The sequence below is a fragment of the Hyperolius riggenbachi genome, chromosome 9, assembly GCF_040937935.1.
Source record: "Hyperolius riggenbachi isolate aHypRig1 chromosome 9, aHypRig1.pri, whole genome shotgun sequence".
Lineage (NCBI taxonomy): Eukaryota > Metazoa > Chordata > Amphibia > Anura > Hyperoliidae > Hyperolius > Hyperolius riggenbachi.
In genome coordinates this window covers 48,755,075-48,782,238 of record NC_090654.1, presented here as the reverse complement: position 1 = coordinate 48,782,238, position 27,164 = coordinate 48,755,075, and the positions used below count along the sequence as shown (strand labels likewise).

At 43.1% G+C, this 27,164-nt stretch overlaps 1 protein-coding gene across 1 annotated transcript in view; it reads right to left on the bottom strand.

Moving 5' to 3' along the window:
* LOC137533427 (solute carrier family 26 member 6-like) overlaps positions 1 to 27,164 on the bottom strand; it is a 40,335-nt gene that overhangs the window by 9,518 nt on the left and 3,653 nt on the right. The window contains exons 4-16 of the mRNA XM_068254820.1: positions 26,447 to 26,613; positions 23,591 to 23,755; positions 22,476 to 22,628; positions 19,857 to 19,939; positions 16,426 to 16,573; positions 13,786 to 13,899; positions 13,223 to 13,300; positions 10,854 to 10,949; positions 9,450 to 9,556; positions 6,417 to 6,486; positions 4,524 to 4,616; positions 3,737 to 3,853; positions 2,686 to 2,754 (exon numbers count right to left, since the gene is read on the bottom strand). Coding sequence (XP_068110921.1) covers positions 2,686 to 2,754; positions 3,737 to 3,853; positions 4,524 to 4,616; positions 6,417 to 6,486; positions 9,450 to 9,556; positions 10,854 to 10,949; positions 13,223 to 13,300; positions 13,786 to 13,899; positions 16,426 to 16,573; positions 19,857 to 19,939; positions 22,476 to 22,628; positions 23,591 to 23,755; positions 26,447 to 26,613 — 1,460 coding nt within the window. The remainder of the gene's footprint in view (positions 1 to 2,685; positions 2,755 to 3,736; positions 3,854 to 4,523; positions 4,617 to 6,416; positions 6,487 to 9,449; positions 9,557 to 10,853; positions 10,950 to 13,222; positions 13,301 to 13,785; positions 13,900 to 16,425; positions 16,574 to 19,856; positions 19,940 to 22,475; positions 22,629 to 23,590; positions 23,756 to 26,446; positions 26,614 to 27,164) is intronic.

The following is a 27,164-nucleotide window of genomic DNA, read 5'->3' as shown; positions in this document are numbered from 1 at the left end:
TTGAGGGACAGTTTGGTTGAAGATAGTACAGTAGAATCCCTTCATAGTAATTGCCAAGGCAAGGGACCAGGAAAAGTAGTTTATTCTATCAGAAGTTTACTATATCAGAATTGGTCAGACATTGTATACTTATACAGATGCATTTGCTGGGACCTGAGGACTGAGTTTACTATATCCAGAGATTTAGTATATCAGAGTTTTTTATAAGGAGATTCTACTGTATTGGACAAAACTACTTATGTGGCTAACCTGAGACTGATCATATAAAATGCACTTTAACTGTGAGTACCGTAGTTACCACACGTTTCATCATAATAATAAAAAGGCTGTTTATCAGAAAAATCTAAATATATAAACTGTAAGAATAAGGGATCCTATTATAACAAAACAGCAATTTGGATTTTTACCTTAGAAGTTAGAAATGCTGATAGGTTTAATTCAGTTAAATTGTCAATTTATTCTGACATAATATATATATATATATATATATATATATATATATATATATATATATATATATATATATATATATATTATATATACAGTAGCAATAAAAAGTATGAGAACCCCTTGGAATTATATGTATTTCTGCACAAATTGGTCATGAAATGTGATCTGATCTTCATCCATGTAACAGCAATAGGCAATTCACAGTCTGCTTAAACTAATACCACACACATAATTACGTGTTTCCACGTTTTTATTGAACACACCATGTAAACAATCACAGTGTAGGTGGAAAAAGTATGTGAACCCGTACACTAATGACATCTTCAAGAGCTAATTGGAAGTGGCAGCCAGCTGGAGTCCAATCAATGAGATGAGATTGGGGGTGTTGGTTACAGCTGCCCTACCCTATAAACACACACACACACACACACACACACACACACACACACACACACGCACACCAGTTTTGGGTTTGCTTTTCCCAAGAAGCATTGCCTGATGTGACTGATGCCTCGCACAAAAGAGCTCTCAGAAGACTTACGATTAAGAATTGTTGACTTGCATAAAGCTGGAAAGGGTAAAAAAAAAAGTATCTCTAAAAGCATTGCTGTTCATCAGTCCACGGTACGACAAATCGGGCTTGATTCACTAAGACAAATAGCACGCCTTATCAAAGTTAACACACCTTATCAACATTAACACGCCTTATCAGAGTATCATAGCGAGCGCTACAAACGTATGCCTGCTAATTGGCAATCCACTCGTCCTGCCCTGAGCCCCTGCAGGTTCATAGTGCTCGCTATGATACTCTGATAAGGCGTGTTAACTTTGATAAGGCATGCTATTTGTCTTAGTGAATCAAGCCCATTGTACTATAAATGGAGACAGTTCAGCTATACTCTCCCTAGGAGTGGCTGTCCTGTAAAGATGACTGCAAGAGCACAGCACAGAATGCTCAATGAGGTGAAGAAGAATCCTGGAGTGTCAGATAAAGACTTACAAAAGTCTCTGGCATATGCTAACATCCCTGTTAGCAAATCTATGATACGTAAAACACTAAACAAGAATGGAGTTCATGGGAGGATATTACAGAGGAACCCACTGCTGTCCAAAAAAACATTGTTGCACGTATAAAATTTGTAAAAGAGCACCTGGATGTTCCACGGCAGTACTGGCAAAATATTATGTGGACAGATGAAACCAAAATTGAGTTGTTTGGAATAATCACACAACACTCTGTGTTGAGAAAAAGAGGCACAGCACACCAACATCAACACCTCCTCCCAACTGTGGAGTATGGTGGTAGGGGCTGCTTTGCTGCGTCAGGGCCTAGACAGATTGCTATCATCGAAGGAAAAATGAATTCCCAAGTTTTTTAAGACATTTTGCTGGAGAACTTAAGGCCATCTGTGCACCAGCTGAAGCTCAGCAGAAGATGGGTGTTGCAACAGGACAATGACTCAAAGCATAGAAGTAAATCAACAACAGAATGGCTTAAACAGAAGAAAATATGCCTTCTGGAGTGACCCAGTCAGAGTCCTGACCTCCAACCGATTGAGATGCTGTGGCATGATGACCTCAAAAAAGCGATTTACACCAGACTTCACAAGAATATTGCTGAACTGCAACAGTTCTGTAAAGAGGAATGGTCAAAAATTACTCCTGACCGTTGTGCACATCTGATCTGCAACTACGGGAAACGTTTGGTAGAAGTTATTGTTGCCAAAGGAGGTTCAACGAGTTATTAAATCCAAAGGTCCACATACCTTTTCCACCTGCACTGTGAATGTTTACATGGTGTGTTCAATAAAACATGGAAACATTTAGTTGTTTGTGTGGTATTAGTTTACATGAAGATCAGATCACATTTTATGACCAATTTGTGCAGAAATCCATATAATACCAAAGGGCTCACATACCGATATTTTTTATTGTTTTATTGCTAATATATATATACAGTATCCACCCCTTACATATTCCTGTGTTGTTTACAATAAATCAGTTTTATGAACGTACTTTTATGTTACCGGTAACTAACAGTTTTATTAACCTTGCTGTTCTGTCTTCCTTTGTATGTTCCAGTTTCGTGATTCATGTGCTGAATTTGTTAACTGATGCATCAAAACATAATGATGGACATTTACTGGATCAGCTGTAAATGAGGTCCAAGTAGCAGTCGAAAAAGGCATAAACTGTACTTTTACTATTACTGATACTGCTATACATTTATCATACCATTTCAGTTTCATAACCAAGTTTTCCAAGTTCTAGGTCAAACGCCAGGTTGTCATGTCCTCCTGAGACCTGTAAAACAGTAGAGAGGGCAAGAAATGGGAATCAGTGATGCATGTAAGTATAGTGGGAGGAGTCTATACAACAATGCCCATATCAGCCAGATGTAAAAACACTGTTGTCCCCATGAGGTTGTTTGTAAGTCGCATTTGTTTATAAGTAGACTCGTGTAATATAATATTATACATACTGGCACATGTAGATAAATTATTATTGAGCTTATCACAATGTTCACAATAGGAAAAATTAAAAAAAGGCTCTGGTCCTTAAGGGGGCAGGGAAGTTAAGGGACACATCGAGTGAGAGGGATACACAGGCTTCCATATTTGCATTGTTTAAAAGGAAATAAATATGGCAGCCTCCATATCCCTCTCACTTCAGGTGCCCTTTAATGTGCTTTGAATAGCAGACAATAGGTTTAAAGTACCGTAAAATGTAATAAACAAAACAGTACACTATATTTCATGCATGAGGCTGACTTTGCAGAGGCGTAGCTAGAGGGGTGCAGGTATGGCATGTGCCATGGGCACCACTTACTGGAGGCGCTGCTCCGTAACATCCCTCGTGCTCTCCATACTAATTCTAGCTTTCATCTGGGGGACATTCTGCTGTATGGTTACATCTTTTTGGGGAACAAGCTGACTTACTGTTATTTGGGGGATATGTACAGTCTGACCTATTGCAATGCTCCATTCTTACAGGCCATGCTTCACCTCAACTTGGACACAACCATTTCAACCGAGATGACATATTTAGAGGTTGCACCTCCTTCCCAGGGGGCGGATTTCAGTGTTTTCCCTAGATACATCTCTGCAACTTTACTTGAATAAACGTTTGTAGCTGGAGTGTTTGCAAGTAGGGGACTACCTGTAAAATACGAAGAACTTACTACACTATTCTCTTACATAATTTTGAATATGCCTTCTAGAACCTCATAATATGGATAGTGCTTTCATTTATGATTAGGAGAAAATTAGCCACTGTCCCTACTCACCTGTTTGGTCGGATTGTCTTCATGCTTGGCTTTCTTCATGGCTTTCATCTGTCTCTTCTTCTGCTTCTTCAAGGCTTTCCTCTTCTTTTCAATGAGCCGTTCAACATCAACACCGCACTATGAGAGAAGGGAGCTTTGTTATATTATAGTCTGAAACATACAGCTTTCTGTTCTGATTCATGAAAAAATCCTATTGCTAGGCAAAGGCCTTTTAGGCAAGTGCCTTGTGCACCACCTTGTGGTGAAAGCGTCATATTATTGCCAAAATATTGTCTACTTTCTAAACTGTCTTAAGTTCTTCCTTCAGAGACAATCTATCACTGTGGAACACACAGTACATTATGCAGAGCTGGTTCCTGTGACTATGTGGCGGGTGTGCTTTCACCGTGTAGACCTGACTGGTAGTTGTTATGGAAAAAGGAACTTCACTGTTGCTAAGCTGTGGTACCACGCCGGTCTGTAAACCTCTATGTTGCTCCGCCACCTGTTGGACTTTTATGGGATCCTACACAGGAAGAGAGACACTGCCTGGGTCAGTCACACAGAAGAAGTGAGTAAAAAAGCATAGTCTCTGCCCTAAATGGAGGCGAGAAGAACCAGTTGTGGCATAACTATGTGTGTGTGTGTTGGGGGGGGGGGGGGGGGTCATACAGGCAGCGGGGTGCCCTTTTCTATGTGAACAAAAACAAGCCTTGTGCTTTCTCAGTTATTTGAAGGACGTTGCCAGAGAAAACTTATCTGAAGACTCATGAAGAAAGCAACTTTCATTTAGCAGATGCACTGTTACCTTCTGGTAGAGGGCCTGGGTGTACTGCTCGGCATTGGCATAGTAGACTGTGGATGAAGACTGGAAGATTTTTATTCCGGGCAGCTCTTTGGCCTGTGGAAAACATTATACACATTGTTAAATACAGTTATACATGGAGACAAAAGACAAGCAACGGTAAAATCAAATAAGTCTCTGATTCATGGAAGACCAGGCTCTGGGCAGTGGTGTAGGTGATGACCACTGGTCTTAGGCTTCACACTGGCAAGATGGTCAGGCTTAGAACAGTCAAACAATAAACAGGTGACAAACCATAGAAATAAAGGGTGTGCAAACCCTCCAGAGAGGGCCTTCATGGGGTACCTATTCAACCCGCACTATTCATGCGGTCATAAAGTGGAAAACCCTAAGCAAGGCAAGGCCACAAAGGCCATGGCCTAGGGCACCAGGAAGCAAGGGGTGGGCAGTGGGCTGTAACACTAAGGCAGTTAAACTGCCAAATGTAAAAATGCAACAGTCACCAACCCAGCCCCCGCCCACCCTGCTTCCCCCAAGTACAGCTCACAATGGGGGAACACAGGACCAGGGAAGTACACAGGATGGGGGAGCACAAGCCGAGTGCACAGGACAAGGGGAACAAACTGGACAGGGGGAGCTCACGGAATGGGGTGCACAGGACGGGGCGGTTGGGGGAGTGGGTGGGGTTGGTGACAATTGGGCGGTAAAATGTCCAAATCCGGACGTGATCTCAAGAGTGAATTACAGTATATAGAATTTTAAAATTAACACTTTATACTTGGAGCTGCCTTTTTTTATATTTTCTTGCTTCAAAGTAGCAAATGCATCTGTGATATTTTATTTTCTTCTTGAGTTCTTGACAGGGGCGTAACTAGGCCCCACCGGGCCCCCCTCCCCACAGAATTTCAGAGCGGGCCCCCCCTCTGGGGCCCGCTCTGGGCCGTTTTGGGGGGCTGGAGGGGTCGCAGCATGAGGGGAAAGCCGTGGCCACAGTCGGCAGGGCCTGTTATAACGGAAGTTGCGTCAGAGGCTAGCGAGAGGATGTATCTGTTTGCTGCTCGCCGCTGCCCACGGACACTTATTTAAGTTGGAGGGGAGCGCAGAGGGGAGAGCCCCGAGGTGAGGGGGGGGGAATGTCCCCCGTCCCTGCCGACTGTGGCCACGGCTTTCCCCTCATGCTGTGACCCCTCCAGCCCCACAAAACGGCCCAAGCGCCCCCCCCCTCCCGCGGGAGCAGGGGATGCAGGCCCTATTGTTACGCCAGTGGTCCTTGAGATATCAGTGTGGTTTACATGACTCTAGGTTAGGCTTGAGGACAAGAAAGTGAGGGAATCTGCCCACCAGGGTTTACAGACAGCTGTAAAAATCTGTGAGGATCTTGCAATGTAAAACTCTCTTTCATTTAAGGACCAATGTTTCAGCAGAAGACTATATGCAGATTTCTCCCTTAGGACATAGATTCTAATGGACATAGATGATTCTAGTGAACATCTTGCTTGGTAGAGAAGCAAGGTCAGTTAGTTCCAATCTAACAAGCTGTACAGTCCGGAAGGTGCCAGAACATATTCCTGGACTTTCACAGATAACAGTTTCCATGAAATAGCAGGAAATAGGTGACCGGGACAACTCCAAGTATAGCCTGGGGTTCCTGTCCTGTCATTCAATCATTCAATCATAGAAGCCAAAAGAAAGCTTATTAGGTGATTGAGATTGATTGACACCTATGATCCGCCCACAGCCCACCTACAGTGGGATGTGACTAATTAACACTTGGTAAGCTGGAGAGTATTTTTATATATAAGATGTATCCATAGTTTTATGGTTTAGGTTTAGCGTTACTTCATAAAAAGATAAAAAAAAAAAAAACTTTAACAAGCAAGCACATAGATCTCTTACCTGCTGACATCTGGACACATCTCTGTAAACACCAGTTTCATAAACCTGACCAAGAACAGAATAATTGGATCTGCATTTTCAGGAGGGGTAAAAAAAAATCAGTATCAACACAGTCAAGCGTATGTAATGAGTCCTTACAAAGGGCTATCAAAGAGCAATACTCAATAGTGGCCACATACCATTGACATAGACAGACAATTCTCCCTTAACCCCTCTGGTGGTCTGATTCTTACCACATTTTAGGGTCTAAAATCGGTGCAATTTTTGCAGGCTTTTAGACCCTAAAGCCAAGAACAAAATCACACCACAGAGAGACCTGCAGCAGCCCCAGTATTTACACACCTCCCTGGGATCCAGCACTGCAATTCTCCCTCCATCCTCCAGGTGGCGCTGTAACCCTGTAGTGAGATCGCTGACTGTCGTCATGACAACAAAGGTGATCTCACCCAAGGGATGCAGAGACTCCAAGAACAGAAAGAAGTATGGTTGCTGTGTCTGGATCCCGGGGGAGGCGAGTTAAAACACCCCCTGAGCACTGTGCTCTGCACAGTCCTGCCGTCGGCTACCACGAGTCACGGTCGGGGTTACCGCTCCTGGCTTTGTTTTTTCCACCCTGAGCCTGACTCGTGATTACTACCAAGGAGGTTAATTGCAGTTACCATATTCCAGACAAGTCTCAGAGGTTTCGAATACAGAAGCTATCTTGGCTGATGCCAATACACTACAGGGGTATAAGACTACCCAAATGGACCATTTATCCCATGTTTGAAGAAATTTATGGGAATCCACAAGTTCCTCAGAAGTAATTTTCTCCATTAGATATGTTTATTGTATTTTCCTAATCAGAGCATCCCTAGGTGGTGGGAGAGACCTCCATCTCCAAGACTAATGCCTAGTACACACCATACAATTTTCTGTAATGCTAGGAATACACGGTTTCTGAGCCATTAAGATGGCTCGAATGATGATTTCGGACATGTCCGATCTCCCGCCGGATCGATTCCGCGCTCGATTTCACATAGGGAACAATGGGAAAAGATAAGGAAAACGAATGGAAGATAAGAGAATCGGGCGTGAAATTGAGCGCGGAAAACCATCGGGCGCGAAATCGAGACCAGAAAACGTACCGTGTATTCCCAGCATTAGATTTTCTGTTAGATTTACCTGCCAGATAGATAATTTTCAACATGTTGGAAATTATCTATCTTACCATCTATATGCCTAGCAATTAGGCATTATTCTACTCAGCAGGAGATAACCAGAAGACAATGCACCAGAGATAATGACCAGTCTCTACCAGAACTTTACAGAAAATAATCTAATTACAGAAAATCTTGCAGAAAATCTAACAGAAAAATCTAACAGAAAATTGTATGGTGTGTACTAGGCATAAGAGAGCTGCCTCTGCAATACAAACATGGGAGACAATCATATTGTCTTGCTTAGGCACCCCTGCTACTTTCATATGAAATAGTGCAACCCACGGGTTCAAGGGTATATCCACCGCAAATATTTCAGATAGGAGGCTAAGTACCTCTCACCAAAAGTACGTACACAAATGGTCCCATCAGCAATGCAACTGATCCGCTCCACATCCACAACCCCTAAAGCATTCATTGGTTGGTAAGATATCCCACTCAAACATTTTGCTGGGGGTTCGATATCAATCGTCTAAGATTTTATATGCCCTTGCCCTTTGAGGCCTCTTGCACACTACATGCAATTCCGACTTTTGTATATGATCCGATTACAAAACGCAGCATGCAGTCCTTTTTTTAATCGGAATCAAAAATCGGATCGTATAAAAAAATCGTAATCTCCTGTAGCATGTAAAAGGCCTCATAATCAGTGCTGCTCAGATACCCCTTTTCAAAATCCAAATTGAATTCGGATCCAGATACCCAGATATCCGGATCCGAATCGGATATCCGAATCTGAACTTTTTGGTATCCAAGTAAAATCGGATATTCGAACCCAGTATCCTGGATATCTGGTCGGATTTGGATATCCGGATAAAAAACCGGAAGTGGCCTCAAAATGGCTTAAATTGCCTCAAAAACTCTCTCTCTCTCTCTCTCTCTCTCTCTCTCTATATATATATATATATATATATATATATGCCACCAAAAGGGATTTTTGCCTTTGAAGGCCTCTACTCGGATATCCTGAAAAACTATCCGCCCGGATTTCACATGGGGAATCCGAGTTTGCTTGGATAGTGCTATTCGTATTTAGAAAGATATCTGGAATCCAATTCAAAGTTCGGATAGTGGAAAAAGTTCGGATTATCTGGGTAGTTCGGATACCCGAATATTGGATGGGCAGCACTGCTCATAATGTTATTAATAAAAGACTTAGCTATTCCCAAGAAGATGGATTCCCAGGTTTCCACATCCCAATTAGCACCATATTAGTATTTTTATTGAATGTAGTCCACTGAACAGGCCAAGCAGTTCCATGGGGCTAAAAAAGGCAACTGATCAAAGCCCCGAGCTCATTAGTGGAAAACACTTTTTCAAACAGAGGCAGTGTAAATCTAGGGATCAGGAAGTGAATGGAGTAGGCAGGTGGGTAACTACAGAACAGCAGTGGGGGCCAGAGCTGTAACGGGACCCCAACTACTACTTCACTCCCTCCGATAAAGAGGTCCATCCTTCAAATCAGGTGTTTTTGTGGCTACACTTGTTATGGGTGTGAAGATTTATGGCCACACTTGTTTTATGACCCCTGCAAGATGGGTCCCCAGGTTGTGAAGGTCACCAGGGTGGGCAAGGGGAAGAGTGTGAGTAAAGGGGGGGGGGGGACATCAAAGTTTTACTGGGGGCCCCCGGGATTTGTAGTTACGCCCTTGTGACTAGGGGCTCCTGAACAGGTTATGTTAAAAGTGAATTATTTGACACTAGACAAGAAAAACATTTGTGCCTGTAGTAGGATCTTCATAAAACAGCAATATAAAGCCAGAAGACAACATTACAAAGTAGTAGAGCAATGATCTCCACCTCTAATGGTATTGGAATTTGGTAAACTACTTACAACTGAGTGCGGAATATGATGGTCAGCAGAGAAAAGGCCACGGAAACCGCCAGGCCAATGTCCATATTCAGCAGGATTGTTGCAGCAAAAGTCACCCACCAGGTAATCTGGAAGAGAAATTGGCTTAGAACTTGCTCTGTTCAGTTGACCTTGGAACATCTGTGAGACAACCAGAAGACACTAATCTACACGATACGATTCTTTGTGCGGGATTCGATTCGATTCAATCGTTTTGCCATTGCAAAACAATGGCAAATCAAATTGAATCGAATCCCGATTGGACATGGCGGATTAAATCAGATCGTAAATAGAATCGTAATCGAATCACACAAAGAATCGTATCGTCTAGATGGGGCGAAAAGCATCCGATGAATACAGCTCTGATTGAATGCTAGTGGGAATGTCGCCACTGAACCACCTTGCCTCTATTTTTGCCAGTGTTTTGTCCCGTTTTCACCCAATGAAAGGAACTATGGGGAAATGCTGGTATCTCACACCATAGCTTTAGAATTACAACGTATACTGAGAAATAAAGCTTGTCGTATTGTTCAACTGGTTTCACAGGTTTTTCATTAATTTCTTCAAATTCACTTCAGCCCTTTCAGAAAAGGATAGGCATTAGCCACAGCTATCATGCAGGAAGATCAATATGGCTGCCTCCCTGACATATTTACCATGATGCTCAGGGGCGCTGCCAGCGTACAAGCGAGGCATGCCCCAGCTTTGGGCCTCACTTTGGAGGGGAGCCTCGCTTTCTGCTGGCAGCCTGCCCTGTGCTCTGCGCAGCCCCCGGAACTTACACGCCCCGGTTCCATCGGCGACTCCTCTCACTGCACTCTTCACGCTCTCTCCTGTCGCTGGGCCCGGCATCATGACCTGTCTCCATGGTTACCTGGCTGCTCCTCTTATGACGTCAGAGGTGTGAGCCAGAAGTAACCATGGCGGTAGGAGCGAAGCGGGGCCCGGCGACAAGAGAGAGCAAGGAGAGCGGGGTGAGAGGAGTTGCCAAAGGAACAGGGGCATGTAAGTTTCTAAGAGTGGCCTATACCTGACTACCTATACTGGGGAACCACCAATACCTGACTACCTATACTGGGGCACCACCCATACCTGGCTACCTATACTGGAGCACCACCTGTACCAGACTATCTATACTGGGGCACCACCATGGCTCCCTTCGGGGGAAGGGGGGCTCAACTTATGGGCTGTTTGGGGCCATAAAAACCTTAGCTGCACCCCTGATGATCCTTAGTTTTTTACACATATTGGTAGTGCTGCTATAGCCTGGACCACAGCATGTTCCCTAAGCAGTCCACAAACTTGGTTTCCCCATTATGATTCCAAAATATTACAGCACTACTCCTCTGCCGCTTCTAACAACAGTGACGGTGAAGGCATTCTTACCATATCAATTTTATTTGTTCTCCACAGGACTCCAACTTCTGAGAATTGTTTAAACATCCCTTTTAAATTGACGACAATGATTGCAGCTAAGATGGACTGAAATGACAAAGGGTGACATAGGTCAGAACCTCAAAAAAACAAACCTAATGCCTAGTACACACAATGCAATTTTCCTCTCAGATTGAAGGTCGAACCAATTATTTACGACAGATCCGATTTCAAATTGTTTTTCTGGTCATTTTTCCAATCATATATAATAAATCAATCAGAAAAACAATCGAAAATCAGATCAGACCTGTGAGAAGTAATCGATTCAACCGTCAAATTGACCGAAAATTGCATGGTGTGTACAAGGCATTATTTCAACATTTAATTAAATAGACAAGTTTAGGTAAACACAAATAAGACAAATATTTATCCAAGGGGTTCTGTGTGTGTGTGTGTGTGGGGGGGGGGGGGTTTGAAGATAAAAATGGACACTTACCTGGGGCTTCTACCGCCCCCTGCAGCTGTAATGTCCCATGCTGTCCACCAACGATCTGTCGTTCCCCGCCACCGGTCCCGGTCTAATTCCACATCTAATCCAACTGCGGCTGCGCAGCCGTGGCCACGCGCATCATCAGGAGCTTACTGCGCAGGTGCAGTACAAATAAACTTCGTACTGCGCCTGCGCAGTAAGCGCCCGATGACGCGCGCGGGAGCGAGCACTATTCATCTTGCTAGACGAATATCAGACCGGGACCGCTGGCGGGGATCCGAGGATCGTAGGAGGACAGCGCATGACATGACAGCTGCAGGGGGCTGATAGAAGCCCCAGGTAAGTGTCCGTTTTTATTTTCAAACTCCCCCCCACAGAACCCCTTTAATACAGCTAGATTGAATCTGTGTTTTATTATCCTCTATAACACTTTGTACAGCAGCACTAAAGCTCACCATACACCTATAGATTTTTGCCCAATGTTCCAAAACAATCGATTCCTTTCTGAAATAAATCGATTTACACGTAATCAACTCCTACCACACACAATACTATACTATTAAATACTAATACTATTAAAAAATATATTGAATCATAGTGCTGCACTGCACCATGACAACAGACAGCGATCTGACCAGAGGGATCAAGAGTCTCCGAGGACCGGAAGAAGAATGGTTGCCAGCGTGCGGTTACAAACCACTGCTTGAGCTACAAACCCCCACTGCACGCATGCTCTGCATACACCTCCCGGCGGCTACCCCAAGTCAGGTTCGACATTACCGCTCTTGGCTTCTATTTTCCAACCCAGCCTGACTTGGGGTTACCACCAAGGAGATTACAGTAGATTTTACATAAAAAGGTTTACACTTCTATTCAGCACTTAGTTATCCTACTTTGATAGGGGACTTTCCCCAAAACTTGGCAGTGGCGTGAACCTTTTTAGAGCAGCGAACGATACTTCTTCCTAAAGGCCAAGTGGGGATGGTACTTCCCTGCATGCCCATACTAGTGGTTGCTTCTTGGCACAACCCACACTTGTGAGTACATCTCCTACTTACCTTTTTCTATCCATTACCAGGCGATCTTATGCCAAAACAGGCTCCCGTTGTCCGTGTGTTCTTTTTGTTTTTACTAGTACTGATGTGTGGATAGGCACCATTAGACTGGGAGAGAGAGGGATCGTGTGGTCACCATGTCAGACTCAGAGGTGTAGCTAGGGCTTTTTAAAAACCCAGGGACAAAGACGGTTTTAGCGGCCCCCTCTGGACAAAATAGGTGTGGCCACACATCAGAATGTGGTTGTGGTCATGGGTGGAGTCAAATGTTATTTAGAAAGCCATATGTGCCTCCTTACCCCATTCAGATAGTCAGATGTGCCCCCCTTTAAATAGCCAAATGTGCACCTCTTTAGATAGCCAGATGTGCCCCCTTCCACCGTCTAGATAGCCAGATGTGCCTCTTTAGATAGCCTTTTTCTGCAGCTGTTAATGCTTCTGCACTCCTCTGGGAGAAAGAGGGAGAGAAGCAGGGGCACTCCGGGTAGCCAGCGAGCCACCTGCACATGGGGGCGCAACGTCCATGCTGAGCTCACTCCCTTTGCTGCGCCCAGGGACATATGTGCCCCCTTGCCCACCCATAGCTACGCCTCTGGTCAGACTCTAGTGTGCTGCATGGTGCTACTTATGAGAATGAAAATGTATAGCTGTATTTTTATGAGTTTCAAATCCATGTTCATACATCCATAATGGTCAGGGTGGCTATCACTGTCCCTAGAACACTGAATATAGCAATAATGACCACATAGAATAAAGTCACACCATTGTCACAGTTAATCTTCCCTATATGACACCTCTGCATTTTATAATGTTTAGTCAGTCGATGTTCCGTTTACCTTTGGCAAATCCTGAAAAAGTTCCCCGGCCCGGAGGATGATGACAAAGATGACAAATGATGCCACAGCGCTTGCCAGCTACAGAAAAACAAATATAATCATATTGTATAATCCTTCATCTATTTACAAAGTAAAAAAGCATATACTGGTAACCAATAGCAACCACATTAGAAATGTAAGCACAGTTTTGTAAAATGAAAACAAGAATCAAGAAAACAAGAAGGTTATTGCTGTTAAAGGGGAACTGAAGTAATACGGAGGCTGCCATATTTATTTCCTTTTAATCAATGCCAGTTGCCTGGCAGCCCTGCTGATCCTCTGCCTCTAATACTATTAGCCATAGCCCCTGAACAAGCATGCAGCAGATCAGACTTTAAAGTTAGATCTGACAAGACTAGCTGCATGCTTGTTTCTGGTGTTATTCAGATACTACTGCAGAGAAATAGACCAGCATGGCTGCCAGGCAACTGGTATTGATTAAAAGGAAATAAATATGGCAGCCTTCGTAAACCTCTCTTACTTCAGTTCCCCTTTAAGGTAGGTAACAAGAATCAGTCTCTCACCTGGGTGTTTCCTCCCGTACTTTCCTGGACCAGAGACCGGGACACAGAGGCACTGATAGGGAAACACTGGAAAAAGCTCCCAAAAAAGTTACTGACGCCTATGGCAATAAGCTCCTGGAAGAGAAAACAAATCACCACATTCAAAGTCTGAAGCCAAGTAAAAGAGGGTTTGACAGCCATAAAATCAAATTCCAATTAACCACTGCTCTGTGTTTATTAAGTAGTCTACATCATGACCCTGCATTGCAAGCATTCCAATATAATCATAAATGTGTTTGCTGTAATGAATCTTATCTCAGTCCCCCCTGGCTCTTTTCTAGTACATTGCCAGAGAGAGGGGAGCTAAAACAAGCCTTGTTATCTCCCATTCTTCCCCTCTCACTTTTCCACACCTCGCCGAGGGGGCAGCTCAGGGAGATTGTGTGACACAAGGCTGAGAAGAAAAATAGTTAAATCTTCTCACTTTTACTCTCCCATGGTGAGATTGTTGCTTCAAAGCAATGCCATTTAGCCTGGTCAGCTCATGTCTCTTCCAAAGATTCAATGTCTAGTCCACAGGTGTCAAACTCTAGTCCTCGAGGGCCATAGCCATGCCAGTGTTTAGTGTTCTACTTGATGAACTACGCCTTTCCTAATTCAGTCCCATCAATTAATTTGAGGCGTGCCAAAAATGTTTGAGGACCTCGGCCAGGGGCGTAACTAGAGGAGAGCAGCCCCTGTGATCGCTGGTGGGCCCCATCTACTAATGCTCGCTTCCTCCGATACAGGAGACTATGCAGATCAGGTGTTTTTGTGGCTACACTTGTGTAGATCTTGATGGTCACACTTGTTTTATGATCCTTTGTGAGATGGGCCCCAAGGCCATGAACGGCACCAAGGGGAGACAAGGGAGGGGGTGTGAAAATTGTGGGGCGGGAGGGGCCTCAAAGTTTAGCTTCAGTCCTTGAAGACTGGAGTGTGACATCCATGGTCTAGTCCAGGTATGTCAAACCGGTCCTACGAGGGCCGAGGTCCTCACACATTTTTGATACAGCTCATATTAATTGATGGGTCTGAATCAGGAAAGGCGTGGTCAATCAGGTAGAACACATTCCTCTCTTTCTCAGTCCATCCTAAACACTGGCATGGATCTGGCCCTCCAGGCCTGGAGTTAGACACATGTGGTCTAGTCCATTGTAGAGATGATCAATGAGAATCAAATAATTCCAGCTTGATTTCAAATTTAATGCAGCCTGGAATTGGGCCAAACAAGTGCACTTCTAGCCATTTTTGATTGGCCCGATTTCAAGGTGAATGCAATTTGCCTTAGATTTGCATGCAACCCAGAATCATTTACATCTAATTTTAAGTGTTCTAAAATTACAATGAACATATTGTGTCGCTATGTAAGCATTTCCTTTTTTATGTTAAATATAGGAGGCAAAAGCTGTAATTCCTTGTGTGTAGGTTTTAGTTGCATTGGACTGATTTAGGAGTTTTGCTTTGTGAGAACTCGGTTGAACTCGATGGACATATGTCTTTTTTCAACCAAAATAACTATGTAAGAAAACTGACAGTACAGGCAGTGCTGGTCTCTGCATTTTTCAGAACACTACAGAGTACAGCAAAAAAAACAAAAAAAACTTTAGTATGAAAAAATCCTGCCTTGGTAGGTTTTGCACACAAAATAGAATGTTTATTTATGCTGCAGATAGATACATTTCAGCCTGTGGCTGCTAGCTCTGCACACATCAGTGCATAATTCTCCTCAGATTGACAACCCTCAAAGCCTGGATTTTGTCTCTCTGAATGAGCTATTCAGAGAGAAATACCTACAGCTGTGACAGCCAATGCTAGGAGGAAGGGTGCGGTGGCATGGGGTGGCACCGCCCACCAATAGACGTCATGTTACATGACAACTAGGTCACGGCTATGCCTGCAGTGCTCGACTTCCCGCCTCCTGATCAGAGCACATGCTGACACCGAGATACCACATATGCCGTATAGGAGTCGAAATGACAAGCCAGACCGCTGGCAATATAAAGGGCTACCTCCATTTAAGGTTACGTGAGTTGCAATTGGTTGATCAATAAATTATTGATCAATAGGACCACTATCGTGAAAATCATACCATTTAATGTACATGTAAACACATACAAGTAAGAAGTACATTTCTTCCAAAGTAGAATGAGCTATAAATTACTTTTCTCCTAGTAGGTAGTAGAAATCTGACAGGACTGACAGGTTTTGGACTAGCCCAAATCTTCATGGAGGATTCTCAGGGTTTTGTTTATTTTCAAAAGCACTTAGTGAATGGCAGTTCACTAAGTAATTTATGATTCATTTTACTCTGGAAGAAGCATACTTCTAATTTGCATATGTTTAACATTTTTTTCTTTGCGATTGTGGTATTTTAAGTCACTTTGAGCTCCTTAAATTGGTATGCAATTACTATGATTTATTTAAAGGTGCGACAAGCACTATCATAAGGTTAATATCCCGTACTCCTTTTCTTTATTTTTTATGTACATTGGAATTAGTTATTATCAGGAAGACATTAGAAGACCATTTGAGGGTTGTAGGGTGCTTCTCCATCCATACTGTAGTGCCAAAGTGAAAATAGAGATCAAATGACTGCCTGAAGTCATCAAGTCTTCTTACCTGGTTACTGTCCACCTTGTATCCATGCTTCGAGGCAAAAACCTTCCCCAGGGAAATGGTTATGGCGTATCCCACCACAGCAATGGCGAAGGCGTTTCCAACAATGTCACTGAACAGGCTGAAGTCAGGCAATATGGGAGTTTTTAAGCTGAAAAATACAACAGACGTAAAATCAAGATTCATCATCTCCAAATATTGGAATGGAAAGAGTCGAGTCTCTCTATTCTCCTTAGCAAGTTACAGACTACCCAGCAAGCTCATGGTGAACCAGTTACCAGAACTCATTGGAGTCTGTAAGGGGCTACACAGGACCAAAAAGCCCTCTTACTAAAATGTCAAGCAAAACAAAAGTTTGCCTTCTTAAAACAGAAGGAATCTGCGATATTTCAGGTTGGAGTGAGCATATGATGTCTCCCACGATGCATCACTGCTGAATATGCAAATCATCCTTTGTTGTCCCTGTAAGCTAGACACACCTCCAGAACTGCTGACACATCATTGCATTCCAGCAGTTCCGGAGGTGTGGCTAGCTAACAGGGACAAGGAATAATTTGCATATTTAGCAGTGATGCATTGTGGGAGACATTATATGCTCACTCCAATTTGAATTATAGCAAACTAGTTGACTTAAGCCCATTTAAAAACGGGCTCTAGATCTGTCACCGCCGCATGTCAGTGCACATGCTGCCACCCGCCTCACGGGTGCGCACACACGCCAGCCCGGCCCCCTGGCAAGTCCTCGCGTCCTGACCCAACGGCTGTCAGTGCAGCACATGCGCAGTTGCGCAAAAGCACTGACACAGGGACATGGGAGGCAGAGACACTTGCAAATTATTATATAGGATGATACCTTCTGTTTTAAGAAGCTAAACTTTTGTTCTCCTTAGCGAGTGTAAATTGCCTGAACAGAAGGGTTCTGGGTGTGAGCCTCAAAGCAGGTGCTTTCACCGAGCGCCTGAGCTGGGCGCCGTTATAGCACTAATGCTATAGTGGGCACCCTGAGCATGGGTAATTCAGGGTTCAGGCAATCACCAGACCCTGAATTACTTCTCCCTGCGAATTGCTACGACTTGGAGGGGGAATAGTATTTAACTCCTCCGGGGATTTGAGCGTCAGCAGGGTGAGCCGCCATTTGCCTCACCCTTCGCCCAACTCACCAGTAGTAATACGTATGCATACGTTTGGCTTCAGGGGCATAAAGAAATGATTTACATATTCAGGAGTGATGCATTATGGGGAGCCACTGAATTATCTTTTTCTTTTTTTTTTTGGAGTACTGTACTGATTTACTCCTTCTTTGTGAATAGCTGATTGATCTTCAGCTGAGATAGTCTGATAATTTTCTTTATTGTTTATTTCCCCTTTCTTTGTTTTTTTCCCCTTTCTTTACAAATTTATTTCGTACCATGTATTGAAAATAAAATAAAAAGATAATATGCAACCCAACACTCACTGATCTCCGAATGGCTGAAGGAAATACAGACTATAGACCAAATGGAACATCTAACCTTATCCCTACACAATAAAGATGAACAATACAGTCGTATATGGGCCCCTTGGTCTGAATATGAGGCTTCAGAAGCCTTCAAAAGCCTGGTGGGGTCAAGAGTATAGTCCTTTCGAACTCATCCCTCTGACATTACTACTACTTTCTGGTTAACTAGGGAATGGTTCCTTTTTTGGACCTTCCCTTCATAGCTTAGGCCTTGCGCTCCTGAGTACCACCACCGAGCTTTAATCTCTAATGTCCCTCTTGTCCTTTCCCCCTTCTTCTCTGGCTTTTTCCCCTCTTTTCTCTTTTTACCATATCCCTAGCCTCTAATACCCTTTCTCCTTTTCTCTCTAAACTAAGAGCTACAACTGATGGCACATATACCGTTGAGAGTTTCCGGATACATAATATTCATGCATCTATGGTTCCATAGGTTAACTAGGTAAAGTCTGGGAGGAGCTTCTGGGTGTATGATCCCCTTGGGCCCTGGACTCCTCCTTAGCGGTATTTATACAATTTTTGGCATTTGCTGGGACCACTTCCTTATACACATGGGGGCAGACATGTGTATCAATGACTTGATTTGTTATATTTGCTTATGTACAATACTGGATGCCTCATTTCAACTCTTCTTTTTAGTTTATGCTATCTACCTGTAGTATATACTGAGTCTTATGTTCTAATGGGTCGACACTGGTAGTCGACCAATGCTCAATACTGGCACTGTAGAGACATAGTATGTATTATAATGTACCTTTTTCTCTATGTCTGTTTTCTATTTTGTTATGTTTGAAAAAAATTTCTTTGGAAATAAAGAATCTTTAAAAAAAAAAGTTAATATGCAGAAAATAAAAAAAATCATCGCAACTACCTTCTGTTTTAAAAGGCCAATTACACTCAACGTTGCTTTTTAGTACGAGGGCTTTTTGGTCTCCTTTACCCCCCTAAAACCTTCCTAGTGGTTCTGGGTCACCATGAGCTGTCTGGGTATTCTGTTCTCCTTATTGACCCATCCAATACTTGTTATTGTATAAGCTACCCTCGAAAAACAGATGTGGGTCATCACTTGGCTGCTAAGTCCAAATGGGCCCATAGATGATATACCATAGATACATCCTAATAAAAATAGCAGGAAAGTTCCCATGATCCGGAACTCAGGCAACTGGTAGTCTCAACTAACCGGCATGCCTGAGAGGGATAACGCGGCTGAGCTTTTGAGAGCAGGAACTATTCACTGAACATTCAGCCGCCTTCTTTAATGCGCCAGTGAAACGCCGGGTGCCGTACATTGAGGGTGCTGGAAAGCCGCGGGAGGTGTAGGATACATAGAAGACAGTCGGGAGTTCCTACTGCTGGGAAAGGGGGGGTAGTGCTATTGATGCTGGTTCCAGCAACTGACAAGCACATTTAACTGTCATCAGGCAATCCCTGTCTGTGGGCTGGTGCACACTAGAGCAGTTCTGGAGCGTTTTTAAAAACACTAGCAGTTTGAAACCTTCTTGGGTAATGTATTTCAATGGGATGGTGCACACCAGAGCGGTTTGTTTTTTCCACAAACGCAAACTCGGGGGCTGCAGCATTTTTTAGATTTCTGAGGCGTTTCTGTCTCAGTGTTAAAGTATAGGAAAGTGGAAAACAGCTCTGAAAAACGCCAGATCAGAGAGGTTTTCCAGGCGTTTTTGTTACAGAAGCTGTTCAGTAACAGCTTTACTGTAACAATATATGAAATCTGCTACACAAACGCTCCAAAAAACGCTAGGCATGTTTAGAAAATCTCTCTAAACATGCCTAGAATCGCTCTGAAAATCTGCTTCAAACACCTCTTGCGTTTTGCGGATTTGCTAGAGGTTTTTGATGTGCACTGGCCCTGTGACGGATATGGGGGTCTTGCTGTATACCACAAAAAAAGTACCTGCCTACATATTTTTGTATAACTCACCCAACAGGAATGTGTCCAACATTTTGTATTCCATACACGACATCCAGTCCAACTCCGTAGGATATGCCAGTAGAGACAACAAGCTGAATTAAGACACAGAAGATGTCAGATTACTAGAAAACCCCAGACAAACTAACTGTTTCCAATTCTCGTTTTAGTATTTAAAGCTCAGACACAACAAAATTTAACAAGGAAAATTCTAATAGCAATCAGTATGATTAGTCAATTAAAACATTCTACAGAGGCAAAATGGTGTACAGAATCTCCTTTTCAAGGGCCAAATGCAAAACTACCAAACAGCTTTCTTCCTGTTCTGTCTGAATTTGGCTGGTGGGTTGGTCCATCAGACCATGTGACTTACAAAGCAGGAAGAATCACTAAGGCTAGACTACATTTTCGAGTATTACAGTAGAGAATATGGCATCAGTATTCAGTTTTATGCACAATAGAGGAGCGGGAGCTTGTGCCAATCACTATTACAGATGTTCAATGAGATACTAAGTATTCTTGCTTGCAAGCAAATTGTATGCAGGTTGGAACCGGGCCAATCAAATGTATTTCCGTCCACTCTGGATTGGCTCAATGCCAAGCTGCATACAATCTGGAATAAATTTGCACCTGGCATCTCATTAACCATTTCTAGTCAGTATGTGATCACAGCCTGCTACAGACTTGTAGTATACAGGAAGTGGAATGCCAAGATCCTGCTTTCTGAACAGGAAGCCGGCAAGTGTAGGGATCTTGAGCAGGGCTGGTTCTAGTAACAGTAGGGCCTCATGGCAAAATGAACCCTGAGGTCCTTCAACAAACATCCCCCGACTAAAAAGTGGCATTAGGGGCCCATTTTAGCAGCCAAATTTCCCTCCCGGGCCCTTTGGCAGTGTTGCGTCTCATCATCTGCCCACCAGCACAAGTGAGACACTACTCTGCCAAAGACTCTGCAGAGGCCCTAAGGAGCAACAGTTAAGGGAGGAGACACCTTTGGGGCCCCTACAGGCTCTGGGGCCCTGGGGCAATTGCCCTCTTTGTCTCTATGATAGCGCCGGCCCTGATCTTGAGGCTGTATGGACTGGTGTATAGCTGCAGGCAAGCCCAGCTAGAAAGCAGGCTTTTTCATCTGTAAATGTTGTGGAAAAAAAGTAACACTTCTAATTTACCTGAAAACATGTTTTCAGAGTTTAAAACACTTAAAATTTGGGATTAGCTAATCTCTTAACCCAGGCACTCCTACTGACAGCCTTATGTGAAATTTCAGATGGTGTGATGGTGATCAATGGAGCTTTGCATGTACAAGGGATTAATCTGCATAATCTGTGGCTGGATAGTGTACTGGATAAGGGCACCACTTGTGACATCGGAGACCGGGATTTGACTTTTTGCTGTAAGTATTGAGTAAGCCAAAACCTAATCAGTAAGGAGTACTTGGGCAAGGCTCCCTAACACTGCAGGGTGGGCTCTTGAGCATGCCCTTAGTGGCTGCAGCTCTCAAGCACCTTAAGTCCGACAGGAGAAAAGCGCTATACAAATGTTAGCATCATTATTATCTTTAGTTACACAAAAGACAAAACACAGTTTAACCATAAAGTTTAGTGATTTTTAAAAGGACAAAGGGCATGATGAAAAACTCCCGATAAGTTTATTTTATTGGACTACCAGTATTAATGCTAACACTTTGCACAATTAGCGCGACCCACGGTACATAAGTAATGCACATTAATGGTAACACACGCTGTGTTACTTGCTTATCACGCATTACCATAGCAACCAAAAGAGGAGACACTTGAGAGCCCACTATAGTGTAGCATGTTTAGCATAGGATGAATTGTGTATAAATATCAGAAACTACTCAAAAGGATGGGTTACCTCCAAGGCAACCACTGTATAGGCAGATGGGGAAAATATCCGGTACCCACTCAGGCTAAGAAGTTGCTCTCTGTAGTTGTAGAAAAGACGGACAAAACCGTTTCCACCAGGGTGGGTAGACAGAATTTGTAGAAACAGAGGCACCAGTATAGTATAAAATATATTAAAACCAGTTTAAAAAGGGGGTGTAGTGGTGGACTTACCTCCCCACTAGGGATGATCAAAGATATGCAAATTCTTCTGAGTTGATGTAAATTTTATGCAAATCTGTATGCCAATGTATGCAGTTTGAAAATTGACCAATCAATTTAAACCCAGGTTTAAACTTATTGGTCCTTTTTCAAGCTGCATAGATTTGCATAATTTCAGAAATATTTGCATCTCATTGATCATCCATACTCTTCACAGAGGGCTCGACAGATTTGAATCAGTTAACAACAATCGTTTATTTCTAACTACAAAAAAAAATAGCTGCAACATGTTTCGTGGGTCTACAGCCCGCTTCCTCAGGCAAATACAAAAAGGAGCAACTTTAAATCTGTCAAAATGAGTAAACCGCCTCTGTACCATGGTCACACTAACTGCGCAATGTGCGGATTCTAATGACATTAGCACCAGTGATATTGCCGTGCGCTGCCTGCACACAAGAAATTTACCATGGGTTTCGTGCATCAGGCCCTAATAACTGACTGAGTAAAAACAGTTAATAAATGATGTAATTTTTTTCCAGTTTAATTCCAAGTCTCTGATACTTACCATGATGAGCTCAATGGGAATTGGGATCAGCAGACGGGAAGCAAACCTCTCATTTAGAAACTTCATCAGGATGAGGACCACAATGGCGACTACGCTGGTGATTAACGTGGCGATGTTGGTCTGGGTGATTCTGGAGAAAAGTTTTACTACAGTCTGGGGACAAAGAGAGTAATTTCAGCCATAAATAGAATTCCATCTGGCCTTAAAAAGAAATGGTATTCTAAAATATTCAGACTAACACTGAAGAAATGTATGTAGTAAGTATCTAATTAGAAAAACATTTGTGGTGCAGTGCCTAAGAACCTCTTTCTCTTATATGTAGACCGAGTGGAAGGCAGAGCTTAAAGGATACCTGATCCAGGCAAGGGTAAGTACAGAAGTATGTTTATGCTGGATCCAAATACCTTTGTGCGTTCCACGTTTCTCTCTTTGTTACCGCTTGTCTCTGTAATCACTACTTGAAAAATGATTTTTGGCCTAAGTCAAATATTCCACCAGGAAGAGGTGGGCTTGCAGCGATGTTCCCTCCTATCACCCTCCCAGTCCCTCCTCTTCCCTGCCCCATTCAAATCCCTTAAAGAGACTCTGAAGCGAGAATAATTCTCGCTTCAGAGCTCATAGTTAGCAGGGGCATGTGTGCCCCTGCTAAAACGCCGCTATCGCGCGGCTAAACGGGGGTCCCTTCACCCCCAAACCCACCCCCGCAAGCATTGGTCGCAAACTTGGTCGTGAGTTTTCTTTTCCTGGAGGCAGGGCTAACGGCTGCAGCCCTGCCTCCAGTCGTGTCTATCAGACGCGCATCGCCGCCTCTCCACCGCCCCTCTCAGTGAAGGAAGACTGAAAGGGGCGGGGGAGAGGCGGAGATACGCGCTGACAGACGCGCGTGGGGCAGGGCTGCGGCGGTTAGCCCTGCCCCAACCAGGAAGAGATCCCCCACTGCACCGAGGGGATTTGGGGGTGAAGGGACCCCCGTTAAGCCGCGGGATAGCGGCGGTTTAGCAGGGGCACACATGCCCCTGCTATCTATGAGGTCTGAAGCAAGATTTATTCTCGCTTCAGACTCTCTTTAAGGCTCAACCAGTTTACCGTTTGTTGGACATTTGCATTGTACTTACATAGATCAGTGACAGTGGTTCTGTTTTCTGGCTCATTCTAATTCCAAAGAGGTATTTGAGCTGTGACACCAGCACGTGGACTGCTGAGGCTGTGGTGTATCCACTTATTAGCGGGTCCGAGAGGTATGTCACCACAAATCCAAACTGAATCAGGCCCAGAGCAATCTACGATTACAAGATTTGAGTCAATGCAGGACAGAAGAAACACTAAAATTGCTATCTACTAAATCAGACCAAGCAACAGGAACGGGGCTAAGCAGTGAAGTAGATATACGCACTTATTCAAATCACTTTTTCTCCTAAGTTTTCTTCTAGGTGGTATATTCACAGCTCTAGAATATGTCTTTTAAGCCAAAAGCAAGCAAGAACATACTCAGAATAATTTAGACAGAACTTTTTTGGTACTTTTTCAATTGCAGGATGCAAAGATGAGCTGATCCTACGGACTTTTTGTAGACCGGCACACGGAGCCGGGACAAGGTCCTCCAGCACCCAATGCTGAGACATCATAGTGCGCCCCTTCATCCCTACCACCCCAGCCGTCACACACTGATTGCTATTAAAGAGACACTGAAGCGAAAAAAAAATGATGATATTATGATTTGTATGTGTAGTACAGCTAAGAAATAAAACATTAAGATCAGATACATCAGTGTAATTGTTTCCAGTACAGGAAGAGTTGAGAAACTCCAGTTGTTATCTCTATGCAAACAAGCCATTAAGCTCTCCGACTAAGTTAATCGTAGAGAGGGCTGTTATCTGACTTTTATTATCTCAACTGTTCCTGGACTATTTACTTTTCCTCTGCTAGAGGAGAGGTCATTACTTCACAGACTGCTCTGAAAGAATCATTTTGAATGCTGAGTGTTGTGTAATCTGCACATATTATAGAATGATGCAATGTTAGAAAAAACACTATATACCTGAAAATAAAAGTATGAGAATATTTTCTTTGCTGCTAATCTTCTAGTAATTATTCATAGTACACAACCAATTCACTATATCAAATTTTTTTTGCCGCTTTAGTGTCTCTTTAAACTAAGAGGTCCAACCCAACACCTTTTTCTCTAGTTATCTTGCAGTCACTGCCATGTATCCTATTTTCCTATTTCTCTCTGCTTCAAACACAATAGAGGAATGACAGCTGAGTGAGTTGTGCCCCCCCTCCTACACTGCGCCCTGAAGCTGGAGCCTCTCTCGCCTCGGCCCGGCCCTGCAGGCACATACCACGCGCATCCAGTATTTTGAGGTCTGCAGAAGACACTTGGAGATAATTTTCCTATTCTCTTTAGACTAAATTTTCAACATTTTACAATTAAAAAGGTACCCAAAAGCTGGTGAAAAAGTACTGTCCAAATTATTTTGAGTATTTTCTTGCTTCCTGGTGGCTTTACAAGCCATTTTTTGAGACGTTGTGAATATGTCACCTAGGACAAAACTCGGGGGGAAAAAGTGGATTGCATATGGGCTTTGGTCATTATTTCAGTAAGTTGGGCTATTCAAATTGTGCAGGTGGTGTGGTGGACAAATCAGTAGGAAAACTTGCAAACCGTTCATATACTTGAGGCAAAATGGGGGGTGAAACAGACACCCTAAAACGAAAAAGCACAGAGACAACGGGAGCCCAATAGTACAATATGTCGCAGAGTAGTTGGTGAAAAAATAAAAGTGAAAAGATGGTAAGGGAGGTTGCAAAGGGGCAACCAGACACTGAAGGGGGAGGAGATCAATAAACCCGACTCCACTTGGGGATCCAGGGAAGCCGGGGGAGGTCGCACTTTTAGATAGAAAAGAGCCCAATGGGCCCATAGCAGGGGTCGAAGGGTGTCCCCTTCCCTGGACAAGGGGGGAAGGTAGTGGTGGGACAAAATTTCGCATATGCGAAATCTCACATAGAAATTCGCAATTACGCATCGTAGTCGTAATGCGAAACTTTAGAGAAAATCGTAATTTCGTATGTAATAGTAATATTTAATAATTCTTGCGTGATTTTTGCTAAAATTTCGCATAATTTTGTGACGATTTTAGTGGTTAACAGCAAAGCACCCATACATGCTATTGCTACCAAAATTGCTATATAAGTTAAGCTGAATAGTGGGTACAAGTCACAAAAAGACCTTGTAGTTTTTGAGAAAATCGATTTTAAAAATGCAAAGACAAATGGTTTTTAAACTGTCATTTTTCTGAGTTTAAAAACCATTTTTTCTTTGCATGTTTAAAATTGATTTTCTCAAAAACTACAAGGTCTTTTTGGAAAATTATTTTTCTGACATGTACCATACCATATACAGCAATTTTGGTATTTGCTATTCACTGCCAAAGTTGGCATGAAATTACACGAAAATTAGGCGAAATTACGAAAGACTAAACAAAATCAAATCGTAATTACGTATAGGCATAATTGCGAAAATGTACACAAAACTTTGTGTAATCGTAATTAGCTGATTCCGAACCTCGGGAGGGGGGGGGGGGGGGGGTAGGTATAGATGCACAACAGGATAAAAAAAGCATTCAAACAGTAAAAAGTAATAAAACTATGTTAAAAACAATAAAATAGATAAGGGTTAAGGTGGCTTACCTCTATGAAGACAAATTCATATATAAATGAACTTTTATTACCCACGAAACGAGTTGCCCGCACTAATAAAAATTAATTTATAAATGAATTTGTCTTCATTGAGGTAAGCCTTAACCCTTATCTATTTTTTGATTTTAGGGTGCCTTTTTATCCTGTTATGTGTACTTGAGGCAGTTTTAATGATGCATCACCAACATACTGCAACACTGATTAAGCACTAGCTATTTGGGATTCTGAGAATCAGTAAGCACAATGTGGTCAAGATGGTTGCAGATTACCTGAAAGAGTCCTACAAGAAACGCCAGGGCAGTGGCCAACTGCACCCTCAGAGCATCTCTGGCCACCATGTCAACAAACGTTGAATTGGCGCCTTGCATGAAGTTCTCATTGGGTGCCAAGGATTCCGTCACACTGCCAATCATGACACACACCACAGCAAAAGTACCTAAATCAAATAATAAAACAAAAACAGTGATTGTACTATATGTCTTTTGTTCAAAGATGTATTTCACTATTCTAATACATACATGTGCTTTACTGTATATTATTGTCAGTTCATGCCTTGTGTATCCCTTTAGGTCACAAATTAGTCTGGAACTAGCGGGCAAACCACATGCCATTATATTGGTACCCATTTCCATCTGTGCCTCCATTTTTAACATATAGGATGCCTGATAGGTCAATGTGAATGTCAATGATGTTAGAACACCTAGCAATCACCTATCTTCAAGTATAGCAAAATATTGCAATTAAAGATGATTTACCATCAGCAGGCCAGAAATTTACCTCACAAGAACCTATAGGCACAGATGTCCTGGCACCCTAGACTCCGCCCTCCATGAACCTACAAACCCCTACCGAACTGCACCACAAGTGTGCTGGCTGTCCCAGATGTCACTTCTCCCTTACTTCCTTTGCTCATTATAGGTATCTGCAGGTGCCCCTTAGTATTAGGTAGCCATAAGTACTCTCAATATTAAGTAGCCAGAGGTGCCC